Source organism: Hetaerina americana, unplaced genomic scaffold (genome assembly GCF_022747635.1).
Source record: "Hetaerina americana unplaced genomic scaffold, ioHetAmer1.1.p SCAF_3, whole genome shotgun sequence".
Lineage (NCBI taxonomy): Eukaryota > Metazoa > Arthropoda > Insecta > Odonata > Calopterygidae > Hetaerina > Hetaerina americana.
Window position 1 is genome coordinate 2898080 of NW_027286874.1, and position 18943 is coordinate 2917022.

General features: G+C 39.2%; 1 protein-coding gene across 3 annotated transcripts in view; it reads right to left on the reverse strand.

Moving 5' to 3' along the window:
• Positions 1-18943, reverse strand: part of pHCl-1 (pH-sensitive chloride channel 1) — a 130920-nt gene that overhangs the window by 90652 nt on the left and 21325 nt on the right. For all 3 annotated transcript variants that reach the window (XM_071588716.1, XM_071588715.1, XM_071588714.1), the window contains 2 exons: positions 13674-13738; positions 3716-3936 (listed from right to left, as the gene is read on the reverse strand). In XM_071588716.1, coding sequence (XP_071444817.1) covers positions 3716-3936; positions 13674-13738 — 286 coding nt within the window. The remainder of the gene's footprint in view (positions 1-3715; positions 3937-13673; positions 13739-18943) is intronic.

The window sequence follows — 18943 nt, forward strand, 5'->3', positions numbered from 1 at the left end:
TGTGGGAAAAAAATTTTCTTATTAGAGCTCTTTAGTTGGAATTGCTTAAGCTTTGGAATATAAAATACAATGGAAAAATGGCTGGGGAGCAGATACAAATATGGGTAGAGATTGAACAGATTTTCATGATGTGAACTCTCAAGCATAATGTGTAAAGATACATTTTTGACGAATGTCAGTTTAACTTCTGAAATAATGATCCTACCACTGATATAAATGATCTTCAATAAGATTTTTCAGTGCTTGAAAAATATATCAAATCAATCGGTAATGCAGTAAAGGCTTAAAATTTCTCAAACCAATCAATCAAATTAAACATCTTCAAGAGAAATCATGGCAAAAACTTCTCCTGACTAACTTGGATTTTCTGTTTATTATTTGATGGCTTTGCGCTAAAAGAAAAATATTTCTTGAAAAATAAATGTTCTCAACAAATGTGGAATGAAAACATATTTTAGAGCCTTAATTTTACATTATGGTTGAGTTTAGCCCAAGTGTCTTGGCCAATCTCATCCAAATTTTATGAAATAAATCTCTTAATAGCATGGAGCAACCAGTCATAATTCGAATATTTCTTGTCAAAAAATGGCTGCATGAAATAGCATTCTCCTGAAAGAGCAATCAATTATTTAAAATTTTAATTAAGTGTTCCAATTCGATGAGGAAATTTTACTCTAAATTAGATGCATTAATGGTATCCATTGTCTCTAAAGTTGCAAAATAGGGAATTACTCCACTCTTCTGTTGGGGAATTAACTCAAAGGCCATTCCTTCAACACAGAACAAAATAAAAGAGGGAGGTGCTGGATGCTGAGGGAGATGAGACACTATCTTTGGCATGCTGAAGTTGTGGTGGGAGTCAATGGAGGTTGTAGCATAATCGTCACCACCAATACAAATATCCGTGTATGATTTCCATCATAACATTTACTTGCACTCCAAACCATCACAATAGTTAAGCCATAGCTTGACTTAGATGATTTTATGGGAAGAAATCATACGGAGAAAATGTAATACAACTTTATACTCTATTCATTATTTTGATATTTGTCACCGGTAAATTTGGTGCTGATTTCAAATAAACAAGCTGATTGAACTAAAAAAAATATTTCATTCGTAAAATTTTTAACCTCCTATTTTATCCCGCGTCAGGTAAAAAAGAACATTCATGTGAACTTAATCAGGGCCAATGGACATAGAACAAGAAAATGAGATACTGCTATATGGTAACAGAACCGAGGGAAAGAACCTGGGAAAACACTGGGAACCAAAGGAAAGAAGACCCAGCACTATGATAAGTACCGAACCCAAGGGCAGGTTTCTCTGATATGCATATAATTTTGAACATAACTGATGTTGGTGCCATTTTCTGTAATTATCCTTTTTTTGTGTTAAACGGACTATATTCTAAATAAAATTATTTATTTCTTCCTATTTTAGCCAATATTTGCTATTGAATTGTTGCATTATGAATACACGTAAACACTAATGCCTCTTCAGATATATAACTTGTTGTCAGTCCTTGGCCAAACTTCCAAACATGTTTAAACTATATATTTTTAATTATATGCACTATAATGCTAGACATTCCAAACATTTAATTTTAATATAAATACCCAGCAGCAGTCAATAAAAATTTATGAAGGAAATTATGAAAAGTGGAAAAAGCTTGAGTTGGAATCATCAATGGTGTTTACAAAGAATACTTTTTTATTAAAAAATTGTAAAAGTTTAAAATGTAAATACAAAGTTTATGAAATCTAAAATTAGAATAAAATATTTTCCCAATTCCAAACATTACTAAATAAAATCAAAACAGGCATATCAGCGCTTTATGTGTAATATGCATGCATATTTTTGTAAGTCAATATTCCCTTTAGACGCTGTCCTTTTCGTCTTTTACAATAATTTCGTAGCATAAAATGATGACTTTCTTCAAACACATATCTATTATGCCGGCATAAGAATGAAATCATACCTTATAGAATATATAACAAAGTATAATAAGAATTACCGCATTTTCCGGTCCATAAGGCGCACTTTGAATTTTCAGGTCAGAATTGACGAAAAATACTTGGATTAGACCAAAAAGAATTAAATTATTTTAATGCTAACACTTAATACGAAGAAAATGGAATTGTGACATTAAGAATTAGCAGCTATATCATCGTTTATTAATCATATTATTCTAGAAACTCGTCATTAACGCTGCTAAATCATTCCCGAATCACATTCCTGATATGCGATGTCATCTTCACTTCCAAATCTAGCGCATTGTTAATTATATATTTTCAAAAAGACATAATCATAATGCCAATTTAACTCTCTGCCAGGAATTTTTCAACCAATTGCAGACATGGCATTGACGGCCATTTCATTCTTCCCGCCGGTGTGACGACATGAGTTGGTGTCTTATCTTTCGTATTCAAGTGGCAATTTCTGTGATACTGTATTACTAGCACGTATGCGTAGACAATTGCACTACCTGTATCACTCGTTTAACAGTAATTCCGTTCTTCCTGTGGTTTATTATCCAGTTCATTTAGGAGCACACGAACTTCTTTGTAACAAAAACAGCGATTTTCTCGTTTTATTTCAAATCCCGCATAAATAAATTATATTTTGTATGTGAAGAAAAGAAAGTCGGTACCAAATTCGCTTGCGACCTTTGAAATTTCTATTCTGTCAGTCGAATACAAAAGATGCCCCGGCGTGTTTCGTTTACTCTTTTGTCAAGTGCACATTGATAATGGGAACCAAAATAGAGTGTATATAACACTGGATCTGCTAGGAAGTGCTTTCGCTACGTTCTTGAGGAAAATTCTGTGGTAACCTTGCCTAATATTAACACACAAGCTTTCCATGTTTTGTCCAAACTCCCAGGCAGAAAGTTTTGAGACCCTAGCTGAGCAATTGAAAATGTGTATTTTAAAGAAATCAAGAGATTTTGTAAGTGAATCAGTGAAAATAATTGTCTAAAAAAGACAACTCACTCATTTCTCTTTTATCTTCAAAAATTCCTCAAATTGTATGAAAGAACATTGGGCACATAATATATTCTTGATTTTATTCCACGTTGGAATTGAGATCTAATAAATGTTTCATCTCTTCTGCTGAAGTCTTCCTCAGGATGTAAAATTATTTATTTGGAGTACCCTTATGCATTATTGTTATTTTGACGGGAAAGGGAGCAGTGTGTCCTGGAGCCATCCAATTCACAGTAGAGGCAGTCAGGTGCAATTAATTTTCTGCCATTAGTTACTGAATTGGCTTACGCAGTTTTTAATTTCCATTCCCCTCATAATTAGCCGTGTTTTAAAATGAGGGTTAAATCGCGCTCATTTTCATTGACATCTGCGCCACTTAGGCCAAATCGTAACCCAACGCAACTGAGTAAAAGTCAACGAAATAGTTATATCATTATAACTTTTCACAATACTTATTATGAAATTGTTGATAGGTAAGCCTTAAAGCGACACTAATGTGGTTGACGACTCCCTTGTTTTATAATTTACAAATATCCAAGATATTCACTCCGTCTTCATGACTGGTGAGTTCTTGAAGGCCGAAAGAACAAAACACGAGGATGTAGTCCCTAGTTCCCGGCTCTTTTTTTGCAATTTATCGTGATTCCGACTTCACCCCCGTCCAAGAGCGTCACGGGAGAGAGTGCCCTCGGGACAGTACCTGGTAACGGCCCGAGTGAAGGCCTCACCTCATCAGGTAGTTGACGGTGCCGTTGCGGTAGATGCGCAGAGCGAAGTGGACGGGGATGAGGGGGTCCTTGAAGTCTCCGTGCATGATGAAATAGGTGTCCGGCAGCCACACGTCCTCGTGGTGGTGGATGGCGTTGAGGTACTCGTAGCGGGAGGCGTTCGAGTACCTCAACCGGGGATCGAACCACTGCTGCTGCAGCAAGAACTCCACCTCGTATTTCTGTGGAGTGGAAGGAACAAAAAAAGGGTTGATTCGGAAGGTTAATATATCTATTTATCATTCGGTAGGGCGCACAGTTGCTGAATGCCCCCCCTCCCCCCACTGACGCCACCAAGATGAGGGCATTGACGGATCTAAAGCCAAAAAGGACAGCGAGACTCAACGCGAGAGCCCTCGACCGCGTGCTATGGCACTCTCATCCCCCTCAGACTTAAGTTTCTCTGGACGCACACAAGGTAACTTCATCCTCAAGGGAACGGAGCCATCAACCCCCTCCCGCACCCCCGACTGAAATTGCCGATGCTCATTGAACCGTCTCGTGGTGGGAGCGAGAGAACACTTCCACCTCACTATTTGATCATCCAGAAAATTTCGAAGGGCGTTTTTCGAGTGTCCGCTGAGGAGCTTAGCGGTAGCTTTCTTCAATGCATTCACAGCTAATGGGGCGCACGGCGGAATGGAAAAGTATACGACCCAAAGTCACCCAGGCGGGAGAAGATTCCGTGTTTCGAATGTTCAAACCTTACGAGGTCGGCATCAGAATGTGCCCCGATGATGGTGCCCCCTTCCATGATGCCTGCGCACCAGGATCCACCCGTGCTTTTGCAGTATCGGACCAAGTTATAAATGTACCCGACTACTACCTAACAGTTCCCTTGCGTCGATCAAGCTCCCGAAACGTGGTGAGTGCGAACATTTAGAATAACCGGTATGCGAATTTTCCAAACGGGATCATGTCTGCCCTAAACCTGCCGTTTCAAACCAACCAACTTTAGGTAAAACTATAGTTCAATTGCAAGGTATCGGAAAATTATATCTCACATAAATTACTTAGAGTAACTATTTCTAATTATCTAGAGTAACTAATTCTATGATTTTTAGGAGTTTTACCTAGTTCACTACCGGAAGTATGGCCGGCATCATTTAGCAGGGTTTCCCTTTCTGAATCATCTGTTATATTTCTATTAGTAAAGCTACTTTTTATGGCGCGATTTATTGGCGCAACGCCAACCCTATTCGTCAAATTTGCCCTAGATAGAGATTGTGAATGTTTCGTGGATGATGCTTCCCTATCGCACATGGAGTGGTGAGTAGAATTTTGTGGTAGTGTAAAAGACTAACCATAAACACAGTAATCAATCCGAAGGTCGGTTTAGTAGGTGATGGTAAAGTTCACCCAGTACTAAGCCCTATACGGCGTGTGAAAATTCCCTGTGCCGGTTATGGTTTCCCAGGAGGACCTGGTACCCGAAAAATCACTTTAGCTTGGGTGGAGCTGCAGGTGCCCAGAGAGGCTTGTCCGGGAATCGAACCCGGGCCCCTCCGGTCAGCAGTCCAACGCTCTACACACTGGACTACCGCGACCCACTGCAAAAGACTGTTAAAGGAAATTTATCCATAAGCGCTGTGAAAGATATCACTTGCTAGCAGGTATGCTGTTAAGTATGAGATGTCTTCGTCGTGTAGAGTCCATTATACCCTAATCGAAACCTTAGGCCAGTTGCAACGCAAGCACATGCCGAGACCATAGTTTTAACTACCGAGGACGACATTGTTCCTCTAGCAACAACGCTACGGAAATACAAAATTGAATGGAATGCGAAGCGCGTTTCTGTGGAATAACAGAAGATAAGTCAAGAGGTGGGAATACATTTCAATTTTAAAATCGCATTATATTCTTGCCTTACACTCGACAGGAAAGAAGCTCCCATGCTAACATATTAGGACGCTAGATGATGAAACAATGCTCAAATAGAACTACGAATTTATATTTAATGTATACTGATTGAATTGTATTGCAATTGGTCAACTCAATGGAATACAAATAAATCCGTTTAAGTTTGGAATCAGAGTAGAGAAGTGGAGAAATCTGCACAAATGACGTTCTTTGGGCTTGAAAATACTTTCTCATGGCGCAATACTGAGGAAAGGAAAATGTAATCCAGAGTAGAGGTCCGCTGGACAGTGACCCCTAAACTGTGCGACGATGTTTCACAAAGAAATCAAGGGAGCAGGGGAGGCGTTCAAAATCAGAATGAGAGATTATGCAGTAATAATTGAACGTTTTCATACATAAAATTGAAATACCTACAACACTTAGAAAGGATGGTTTACTGGGACCTCAAAAAGTGCTTTTACTCTGCCCATAACTAAAGTCCCTACACACATTCTTCCCTACACAAACTCTTGTGATTATTATATTTTTATGTTTTCCCCTATTTACCATATTACTAAAATTATCGTATATTTATCCAAAAAGTCAGTGCCATTTGTATCATTCCTCCTTGTTAGTCCCTTGCTTTCCTAAAACGGTTTTATGATTAGGCGCGCCAAGGTCTTTCTAAGGTTAAGAAAAGGGCAAATCGAAAATTTATAGGAACCTATGGTTTATTCAGGCCCGTTTGAGAATAATTTCATGTTCAAAAGCCAATTGCCCTCTCTAATATGTATGTAAAGGGTTTGACTGACATGCAAATTGTATCAATTCATCAAAAGATTCTATTACTAACCATAATTTTCATTCAGTAAATGCTGAATCACATGCTTAATTAGTTTGTTAGCCACACAGCCGTGTAGTAATAAGCTGCAAAGGGGTCAGAGGGTGTTTATGCTTTGGGTTTCCGGGGCTGGGGTTTGTTTCGTTGCTTCTTTTTCGTCTATGGTTGGCATCACAGTGACGGGGTCTCGGGTGGGGCGGCCCCCAGTCATTGGATAGCGCGTCAGCGAGAAGCGAATCGGAGTCGCTTCACGCCCGGGCCCTCGACCGATGACCGGTCTATCAGGGATGCTTAATTTTAGTGACAGTACTGATTTTTAGTCACTCCTATTTCTCGCCGATATTGCCATACACACTAAAAATAGTGAAGTCATTAGGTCAGCCGGAGAGCGCGCCATTCTCTAGAATAAGAGTAATATACTTCTGCAATAGTCGGAGAGAATATTGTGTGCCGTGTGTAACTTACCGAAATATGTTACCGATGATACTGTGGAGGAGATGTTGGTGTCCCTTAAAAAAGGATAAAAAGATTTGCAGAGGAACCAAGATGAGCGCTGGATTCCAAAAGAATCGGGAAAACATGGATGAAAGGGGAGAGTGGAAGATGGTAGGGAATGATGGAATGAATGAATGTGGACATAAAGTTCAGTAAAAGAATGCAGGAGTACAAAGAGTCAATAAAAAATCAAATAATCACAAAATACTGTGTGGTAAACCAATAGGATCAAGGAAAAGTGTTTAAAATAGCAGTACGGTGATATGGAGATATTCCAGAGCCAGAGAGATAAGTGAAAGTGGTATTTAAAAAGAAAAGAAAAAAATTAGGATTTAAAAAGAAAAATATTTCGATGAAAATAGAGATAAGACAGCAAAGTTATTGATGGAAACGATATATATCCAGGAAAGGGGGGAAATACGTAGAATGTGATAGCGAGATTAGGCCAAATACCTTAGATATTGATAAAGAAGCTGAAATGAATAAGAACAGCCAGAAATATGGGTGGGTATGAATAAATGGATATGATCCAGAAATACTGGAAGGCGAGAGCTATTTTAACCTCGCCATCCAGAAATGATGGATAACGAGGCGAAAAAATGTCACAAGACATGAAATTTAACTGGATTTGTCTATTTACTAGTAATTGATAATGTCTCTACTAAATTATTTAAGATTATGGAGAAAAATAGTAGGTAGAGATGTATTTGACTTTTTCATGGAATCTTCTGAATGAATATCGTCAGAATATACCAGAGTTGATTTTAATCCCCCTCTTAGTAGAGCCCATTTACTGTGTGTAAGAACTATTGGGACAGGAGGTTCATTTCACATGCCACATGGATAGTGATGAAAATCTTATGTACTTTAATATGGAGTAAAGTGCAGTACGGATTCAATATGTGGCCTGTAGAATAAGATGGTGAGCTTTTATCTGAGGCTTTTGAGATGCGGGCATGGGGAAGAACGGAGTAAATAAGTTGGACACAGAGGAAGAACTAAGACGAATATTCACTGATGGAGGGTGAATAGAGAAAGATTCCGGGTAATATTCAAGAGCAAAACATGCGAGGGTTGGAAGGCATAGAAAGCGATGGTGGTACGTTGACAGCCGTGATGAAAGGGAGAATGATGGTCGGGCAGGTGGGGGAGGAAAAAGGCTTTTTAGACAGGGAATGAATGAAGGAGATTAGAAAGTACGCTGGATGGGAGAAGACAACATGTACGGAACACGTGTTAAGTCTGCAGGAAGTTCATGTTGTATATAATAATTGCTAGGAAGCATTCGAAAATTACCTTCAAAGGGTTGACTACATAAAGATTTTAATGATATTACCTACAATGATATTACCTCTATTAGAACAAATGGGATAATGTATCCTTTAATGCTCTTAGTGGTCAGTGCAAGCAAGTTATTCTTTCTGTCGAAGTTCATGATTTTGTCCACTCGAAAATAATAATATGAAATATCAGAAGTTTCAGGAAGGCATTTTATCAGCGAATGAGTCGCTTTTTACTTGACGCATATCAGCATGCTGTGCATTTAAATCTAGAGGGTCACTGAATTTTATCCAGCATTTGTTCCTGATTTTTCTTACATGCGCGAAGTATCAGTACGCAGCACACCCGTATACTCACAGAAACGATACTAAAAAAACCAATTATGGGCACGCCGACGAGCAATTGACCACGTTGTACACAGCACAAAATCTAGGTGTGGCGTAGAGCACGTTTGCCTTCTCTTCCGATATTTTAATTAATTACTTCATGTAGAAACCTAAACGATGGCACGGGAATCTGGCAAATTAATATTTTGCTGTAGGCATTCCGCTGAATATCGAGTCTATCGCCCACTTTATGTAGAGATCAACTGACTATTTGCCTAGCCTTCTTTATACACGATCCCGTAGAATTATATTTAGCAAATGGAAAATTTTACACGAAAATTAAAAAAAATAAATGAATGAATTGATCGAGTGATAAATCTACAAAGCCCGGGATTGTGATTGGACACAAGCAGCAACAAATAGTCTTTATGCCTTTGAATAATTCTTTCATTGATCTACTTTGGCCATTATACTCGAATATGCTGATGATATAACACGGCCAAAACTGTCATCAACCGATAAAATACCTCTTGAAGCATACTTACAAGAGTGTGAAAATCAATACATAATCTTGAGAAGGAAAATACGAGGGTAGTCTGAAAAGTTTCCGACCTAACAAATATAGAAGACATTTTTTCTGAAATTTTTGAGACCACCCATGCATTTACACTAACCCTATAACTTGAAATTCCTTTCCCCCGTTGTGCGAAAGTAAAAATCTGAAGGTAATCGGATATCTACAGTTAAATTGGTCGCTAAAAATTACTTTGATGCAATTTTGACATTATTATAGTGATATTATGAACACAATTATTATTTTAATTGACTTGTTTTACAGAAAATGTGTGGTGGAGAATTCTTCTTCGTTCATAGGAGCATTTATATTCTTGACTGATTATCCATGCAAGAAATTTATTTTGCCTCTCCAAGCAATATTTCTGGCAAATTAATAAATTACGGAAAATTCCTAGATTTGGGTACTGTCAAACATTTCAATAGTTACCGAATATATTTTAGAAAAAATATTGCGATTTTACATGAGCATTTTTCTCAAACAATATTATTTTCCATATGCCTCTCACAAGCTAGAATAAAATTTCAAAATAATGATTTAATCAATTACATTTATTCAGTAACAATATGGTTTCGTGGTGTGACCGCTGTAAAACCTAACAACGTTTCAAGTTCAATTGCTTTCACTCAAAGTCCATGAATTTCCCAAGAGTGATCAGCTAACGCTCCCGGCACGGGGAGAAGGAGACTGAATACGATGGCAGGAAAGCTCTACTCTCTACGATGGTACTTGAGGCTCGTTAAACAGGTGAAAACGCCAGTGAAACAAGTATCTCTCACATAATGTAGATACCGATCGATCCTGGAACTCCCCGTTAACTTCTGATGCTCATATACATATATATTTATATAAATATATATTTATTACTTCGCCATTTAAACCTCTTAGTTCATAAGGGCCATCGGAGAATATCTATAAGGCACACAGGATTTAAGTATATTAGATATTTACGGCCTTGGTAAGGGAATTTCGAGCCATAAAGAAACACTAAAATAATTAAAATGGTGCTCGCACCAGGGCTGGAAATTTAAAAGAGGAGTCAGATGCAGAAATATCTCGTAGATGAATAATATATGGAATTGTTATATTGACACTGTATAGCCCCTTGATTAACCCCTGTCTCGTCGATCCTAATCAACCCTTTGCCACCTTTGATGTATGCTTCATTGACCCAAAACTGTATTGCGGAAGATGACGGCAGAAGGAATTCCAGTAAGCTGGGTCCGCGGGCGCGGGTCGATGCAAACGCAAACGCCCTCTCCCACATCGCTGCCAGCCTTCTTCAGCAGTTATTTATCGCCCAGAGTATCTATTCTCTTCCTCCTTCCTCATGGTTACCTAAAAGCCTCTCTTCTATAACATCCTTTAACGCTCGACTAAAAATCAAATCCAACCACTCTTCTCCTAATATTCTCTTTCAATTTCCTCTTTCTTCATTCAATGCGGACACTTCTTCGTTCATTTTCTCACAATCCATCAAATATTTCCTACCCTTCGTTATACCCTACATATCCAACGCATCTAACTCATAGTCATCTTTTTTCCTCAAATTTATCGAATTATTGCGCATATGGAAGTGAATATAAATCTCGAGCACGACTGGTCTTACACGGAAAAAACATGTTATAAATGTTTTCATAATAAAAGACAAAACTGTGTGGGGGTTGGAGTGATTCGCTTACCCGGGAAGAGTGTCCTTGATTAATCCTAATTATCAATTGCATTGATAGTACGTATTTCTGATTTCGCAGCGACGACATGTGGGGGTGGAATGGGATAAATCCGCCAAGTGCCAAGACCTATAAATAGATTGTGGGGGGCACACATACGTATGAGAAATACTGACTAGGGGTGCAATCTAAGGGTGGCCTACCGTAGTGTAACGCTAGGATCGGCGGCGAGAGGGTCGATTTCAGGCACTTCTGGACGTGGGGTGGGCTACCCTCATGCACGGTCTTCTCCCAAGAGACGGGATAATCGGAGATTGATTGGCCCGAGGGCGAGAGCTGGGGATTTCAATCCCTTGACCCCGTGAATATTACAATTCCGAAATCAAGCAATTGATTGGTACCCACAATCAAGTTTTGCAATTGCTAGTCAGGTGTGCGAATCAGTTACCAAGTCTTCCTCCTAAAAGGAATTCCTTAAAGGGGATGTTATGAGGGTATTCCCACTTACTGCCGAACTGATTTGCAAAAATAAATGAACCATATTTGATGTGAAATTTACTGGGAAGATATTTGTTTCTTTTTCAGTAAAAGAGGCTGACCGATTGATTATTATATGTATTGAATACATATATGTATATGTGTGTGTGTGTTATATATATATTATATATATAATATATATATTATATATATATATATTATATATTATATATATATATATATATATATATATATATATATATATATATATGCACATACACATCTTCAAAAAAGAACGCTCTTCAGCGACAATACATATTTATAAACACTTTGATAGTAACATTTATGCACAGACACTCAGAGAGAGGACACTCACTTATCAAGTTTTAACGTTTAAATGGCATGGCCGTTATAATCAGAATGCAGTTTTCGGGGTAAGAGCGGAGAGGATATGTTTGGAAGGGTGAGGTGGGGAGAGGTAAGGGACGATAGGGAATGAACAAGGGAGTGAGGGGGGGTTTGTAGACGGCTATTGGATGGTTTCAGTGGACTGAGTTAAGGTCGGGCGGTTCAAATGACTGAAGCACCCAAATATGCACCATCTCGCGTGTTCTCACCTCTATACTGCTAGGGGATTCAAGAAGGTTTTCAATCACCGGAACAGAGAAGCAGTCGTCAAGGCATTGGTCGTGGGAAGCCGTGTGAGTAGGGATGGAATAATTAAGGAAGTTGAGAGATTTGGTGGAGTGGCGATGGTTATTCAAGCGGAGGGAAAGGGTGGTGGTGCATTCACCTACGTAGAAGGCAGGACAGAAGTTAAGTTTTGAAGAGCAGGTGGCGAAGGAATAACTCTTGGGTTGGAATATGGTAGTAAGGGAGGTGGTGGGTCCAAAAAGATGGCAGTATTTGCAGTGTGGGCGGTTGCATTGTGAGGAGAGTGGCAGAGAATAGACAGAGGGACCACCAGGTGGTCTTTTGGACTTAAAGATGTTTTGCGAGTTCGAAGGGCGTTTAAACGAAATGGAGGGGCAATGTGAAAATAAAGGGGATGAGTATAAACCGTTATAGATAATTGGGAAGAGTTCACGGATTATATGTTTGATTTTGTGGGTTCCGGGAAAGAAAGAGGTGATTAGGTTAGGACATTTTGGGCGGTTTGGTTCGGGTATAGGAGTGTATTGGGTTGAAGGTTTGAGGATTTGTTATTATGCAATAGTTTCTCCGGGTGCTCGCGTTTCCTGAGAGAGTCGTGTAGCTGGTCCATGTATTTATTTTGGAAGGGGGCGTTGTTTCAGAGACGGAGGCTATGGATTGAGATTGAGTGATGTGCGTTTTGTATGTGATGGATGGCAGCATTTTTTGTGAGGACGAGTTGAGTCATTTCGATGTGGAAACCTGTGATGTGAGGTGTGGCTCGCAGGGAGAGGTAATATTTGAGTTATTCTAGGCCTTTGTGAGGAACGGAGGTGTTGAGGGAGGTGATCTCTATTGTGGCCATGAGAATGTTCTTGTGTTGAGGCATTGGTATGGAGTGTAAATGTTTCAGAAAATGGTGCGAATCTGTGACATAAGAAGGGAAGGGAATGACTAAGGGTTGATGTTAGTGGTCTATAAAATACCATACACGTCTAACCCCGTGCCAATTGGAGACTATGCAGATAAGCAAAATTAGCTGAGAAATACGATCATTACTCATGAGAGCGTACGAGCAATCGATTATTATTCGTGCCTTCAAAACTTAGGTAATTGACCCAATCATTTAACAATGAACCACTCATCTATTACAACCTGATTATATATTAAAACCTAAGTTCTTTCAATAAGAAGTCTGAAAAATTGATTGATTTGAAAGGGTCAAACGACTATTTACAGAATTTAAAATCAAATATTAAAGGAATGCTTTCTTTTTCTTTGCCGTATTGTTAGCCCTTTTAATCCCTATTTATGAAGCATATCTGCCGCTTTGTAGAGGCACGGAGCTGAATTTGAGTAGAAAATAATATTTGATAATTCTGTGGGAGGAAATTGTGTGTCGTCGGACATGAAATAACAGTGTTTATTTGTCCACTGAGTCGATGAGAGTTTTTCCCGCAAGCACCGTTATCTTTACTCCGCGAAAATAATCGAGAGACTCCTTTCGCTCATATTTCAATTAGATTCAAAAGAGGAGGTAACAGAAAACAAACGGCTTTGCTCCATAGATTCGAAACAAAAATCAAGATGACATTTAGTTTAGGAAAAAGAAATTTACAAAACACAATTCCGTGTCGACGACGCGGAGGAGTGGCGGAGGAGCATGTGCGAGGGAGAAGGAGTGAGGGAGATTAAAAGAGACGAAAATGAACGTGAAAACAAAGGGGGATGGAGGAAATAAAACGGGAGGAGGAGGAGAAGAAGAAGAGCAAAAAGGACTTACGAGGCTGGACTCGTCGGGCGAGGCGAGGCTCAGCAGCAGGACACTCATGTTGACAGTCAGCGTCCCTGTGGACAGAGCAGAAAGAACAAGAGAGGGCGGTGAGGGAGTGCGCGGCGCCTCCATCTTCCTCCGTGCGAAGTCACGTGCGCATGTGCCGCGCACGCGCAGAGATCGCGCTTCGTGTGACGCCGAGTTATTGGGGCGTGGTGGGTGAGGAGGGAAGAGAAGCGGTGCGTGCTGACCGACAAGCGAGGGCGCCGAGTTCATTTGGCGCCATTTCACGCCGACGAATCAATCTCGTCACCATGTTTAAGTGGATGGTGATGTCGTTAGTGCTGCAGAAACCCATTGATCATTTTTTTTCTTTTTAAGTCTTCATCCAGAAGAGAAAGAGAGAAGGAGATGTTCTTCCACCACTACCACGTTTCTCTCGCCATTATTTTCATCGATAATGTTTACATTAATAGTCCCCTCAGGAGCATCGTTTTTCGGACGGCATTGGAGGTTTAGCGCACTTTATTTCGGAATAACGCTTGATGAGTCATTGATACTTGATTTGAATCATTAGCAGTAGCCGGGTTCTGATGAAATAACTATAGGGAGAATATGGAAATGATGCTATCGCCTTAAATAAAATGTTCAGCAGGGTTTTATTTTTACACTTTTCGATTTACTTGCGTTTGTAAATAGCCACTTTAGCGTGAATAAATAATATTCATGTGCTTCGCTATTGGAGGCATTGTAAATATTCATTATTGGTACTTATCTACAGAAATAAGCAGCAGCATATAAAGGGATAGAAAGGTAGTATAAATTGATTGACATTTTCTTTCCGACCCAGACTAAACACTTAACAAGAACAATCTCAGGAAAGGCTTGTGACTTTCGGTACCCGAAAAGGTAATACAATTGTTGGGTCCTTAGGTATGAGCTATTTAGAAATATTAAAGTTCTCCATTCAAAAACATTTTTACAATAATATCTGGCAACGATTGTACCGAAAATAAAAATAACAATATCTGATCCCTTTCAGAAACATTTGAAAACGGTTTGATGCATATTGGTTATGTTAATGGAATCCTAAAAAGAAACATTTCTATTTAAATTTTTTAAAAGAAGGAGCAAGACCGCAGATGGAATACGATACATCATACAACGTTAGTCATAAAATAGAGTCAAAGGGAGACCGACTCAATTTGAAGTTAAGGAGAGCACATCTCCAGCACTATATGGAAATGCAGAAATATATAAGAACTCATTACACGTATTAGTGGATTAAGAGGTAATAGGCAAATAATGAATAAACGATGACAAGGAAGGGCTTCGCGTTGCTCCTCCGCTAAATGGGTTTTTTTCCCCTGGCCGTCTGGGATTCGATGGAAAAAATGTTCCTCCAGAATCCTCTTAAATATATAATATATTATAATAGAGCTTGGCGCGTCACCTCATAACTTTAAAAATGGAAAATTTAAAATGATGAAGATCAAGCTCTAGATTAAGAAGGCCCAGAAAACTTTAAACGACTAAAGCGACCTATATTTCAGACGTCGACCCCATTATCCCGATTCCAATTTAATGACTCCGCCGACGCTTTTGCAGCGAGGGAAAATTGTTTTTCAACACGGACAAAAAGGATTTTACGTCCAGCCAAAAACACGGAGACTGCAAATATTATTGATGCCGTCTTTATTTACGGAATATATGGCAGAATAAAGCAAAGGAAGTTACCAACCCTCTGATTTTGTTTGTAATCGCCATGTTTGTGTGTGTGTACACGCATGAAATCCAAATTTCATAAAAATGACAAGAGGAGAATTATCCAAAGCGGTAGAGATGATGGTCTGAATGACCAACTTCAATGTGGAGGAAAAGTATTCAAACGTAATTAGTTGAAGGGTTGATCAAACGGGTAAATTAATAAAATAAATATAAACGGGTTAATCGCAGCAATTAGGCGACCATGACCTTACCCACGATATCGTACTTTGCTCTGAAAATGTAACCGAAGCATGCCAATTGGAATATATTTACGACTACGGAAATAAGCTGTGAAAGCTGAATGAATGGTAAATGATGGTCGATTATTTATCCAAATTCTTTTGTCCATTGTTGTACATCAAATAAATCTTCGGTGGACCATCCTCCAGGGGACGTTTCTAAAACGGAGAAGTTTTCAAACATTCTAAGAATATATTTATTTAGGAACAACTACAAGTGCATCTTCACGGACGAAAAATGCAACCCCTGGGTGGGTGGGATGCCATTCTCTGGGGATGAACGAGAGAGGTTCCAAAAGGTTGCACGTTTAAATATAATGATAACCAAGAGGGTGCTGTCTAGTACAAAGACTTAGGATGGGTTATCTATAATTTTCTACCTGTTAGGCATACATGTTAATCCCACAGATCTATTGTAATATAATGTAATAAGTACTTAGCAGTTCTACTTAATTTTCGCCCGCGATGCATGTTACCTATCCACGAAGCAAATTTCTTTTATTTCTAAAATTGAATAAGGGAGAACGGTATGGAAAATGATTTGTGTTTATTAGGACATCTGCTAGTTTCGTTTTTTGTAGCGTTTCTACCTCTGTCTCAGTTTTTATTGCTCTTAAAGGCATTCTTTTATTCATTCTTGACAAACTGAGAACAAATGCAAAGGACTGAGATACTGGCGATTTAGATGTAGTCATTCTCTAATGTGCATTATATTGCTACAATTTTAGAGAATAAATATCATTCGCCTTGAGCACTTATTACCGTTGAAACCGTTTAAGGTACATTAAAATTAAAGGGTGGGCAATGACGAAGTATTTTTATTTTATTACTATGCCTGATTCCACAAATATAATTTGCTCAAGATAATTTTTTTCATAAATTCTTATCAACATTACACTTATATTTCAATATTACTATAAAAAATGGTAGTTTCCAAAAGCGCTGCCCAAGAACGGAGCAAAGAGAGATGAGACAACTCCGAGACTGTCCGCTGATCGTGTAGGGGACTTTGTTCCGTCAGCGATCGTTCAAGTATTCGCAGAGCTGGAGCTGTTGCAGTCGGGCGTCACTGGGGATCGCAATATCGCTCATAGTTGAAAGGGTTTGCCTCTTGGCATTAGTGAATAGCTTATATAGTGGCTTCAAAGTCGAATCGATCACGTGACTTGTATCGCCATTAAAGTTGTGTTAGACGTGATGTATTTTTTAATTAATTACGACGATAACTATGTATTTCACTTTGCTCATCAGGAATCAGTACTGAATGTGGTAGGCAACAAATTAAATCATACGAGGCGGTACGACACGCAGTTGCTGCCAACATTTCAGGATGCCATATGGACAAATTGCCTCGCACAATTCTTATTTAATAGCGTTAGAGAACTCCGAAAATGGAAAAAATATGATTAAATTTATTTTAATCTTTCCACTTAAACTTAGCCTTTGATTTAAGAAAAACTCTAGTTGAGATATACTGAAGAGCATTTATTGGTTATATACTCCTCCAATTATGTTTAAATATAAAAAATTATTTGTGTCAAACAATAAACCCGTAAACGTTTACGAGATTTGTGAGCACTGTCAAAGAGCAAGAGAGAGTTTTAAGTGCATAGTGAGTGGTTTGGCTCTACCATGATGTCGAGCCGGAGAAATCTGACGGCAGAAAAAGATTCTTCCTTGGTGCTACTCTAACACATAACACAATGCTGTGGGTGCTAGTTTTTCACAGCTAGTTTATTTCAAGTGCACTTAAGAGTCGGAAGGTGAAATATCACATTATTCTCAAGGATTCGCCTCATTTCTCTCTTGCGTATATTCAACGCGCCAAAGGAACAATATTATTCAAGGAATTGTGCTCAACGACACCTTCTGGATATAGTGACAAAGGATTCCCCGGTGTTTACAAATCCTCTTGAATATGACTAATACTGCGACTCTTTGGCATAATCCAACACGTAATTAGCCTTGATCCTAAAATCCATCGACCGTATTCCCTCTCTGAAACCCTTTATCATTAAGCATGGCTCAAACAAGGAGAATATTTCCACCGGATGACAGGAAGCGGGTCCCAATTAACATTTAGCGCAGTTAAAGCCAATACCATGGGGCTTTGTCTCAGCTTGAATAATTTTCCATCAGACTCTGCGTCACAGTTGCACTTGATTAAAATCGACCACAGCGAGATCCCTTAAGAACGGCCTAAGTCACTAGTGCACCATAAAGGAAGTGCGTTCTCCAGCCCCCCCCCCAACCACTCACACACACACACACACATACACACACAGGCATTTCAAATATCACCGAGCGTCTAAATGTTCGTTAGTTTAATTTCTCGTTCTGTTCATGACTGAAATTACTGCTTTTTTCTTCTCCTCGATATCGGCGTGAGAACTAAGACGCGGTCAGAAGCAGTCATTCTTACCAAGAGAGGGAAGATAAAATATGCAAAGGGACGTCGGTATATTCAAATACGTATGAAACGCCAAAAAGAGGTTGAGGCAATCAACAGCAACCGCGGAAAAATAAAAAAGACGGCCGAATAAGGTAGGATTTCAGTGTCATTATGCTTGTACCGAAATGTCCATGGATATAAGAGTGTCGGTAACATTTGGGATGACTATTAACGAGGACGCAAACCATTAATTAACATAACGTGACTGAAAAATATCAAAATGTATGACGAAATCAGGTCGTGCCCAACAATAGTGAGAGAAGATGAGAGATTAGTAGAAATTCGCTAACGAACAATTGCTTAACTGGTTGAGCGCATTCGTGTTGAATACGTTAATTTCTGTATGTACTAATAATTTTTTGGGAGTGGTCTTCACAAAATATTAACCCTTCTATAACCACCGAGAAAACAATTCAATTGAAACGATTTAATGCTCTCCAGGGAATTTCACTCAGGGATCGACATAGATGGCTCCGTGCGAATGAAAACGTATTCACTTCTCTACCCAAACAGGACGTTTATTTCTTGCCCACTACTGTTTGGTGTGGACCGTTTTCGTTTTCAGTAGTTTCCATTGTTTTCTTTATCAATTGTTTATAGCGCTGGATATTATTTGCAGGCTCCCCACTCCGTATGCGTCAAGAACACATGCCAGAGAGAATAAAAGGGTTAACATGTCGAGTTAAGGGGTGCCAGAGAGTGTAAGAAGAAAGGGAGAAAGAGAGAGGTGGCCCTCAGGAGGGGGCCTTAATCCGCGGCTGAGAGCGCAAGGACACCTTCAGGTGAAGGGGTGGGGGGAGGATGGAGAGGGGAACAGGTGC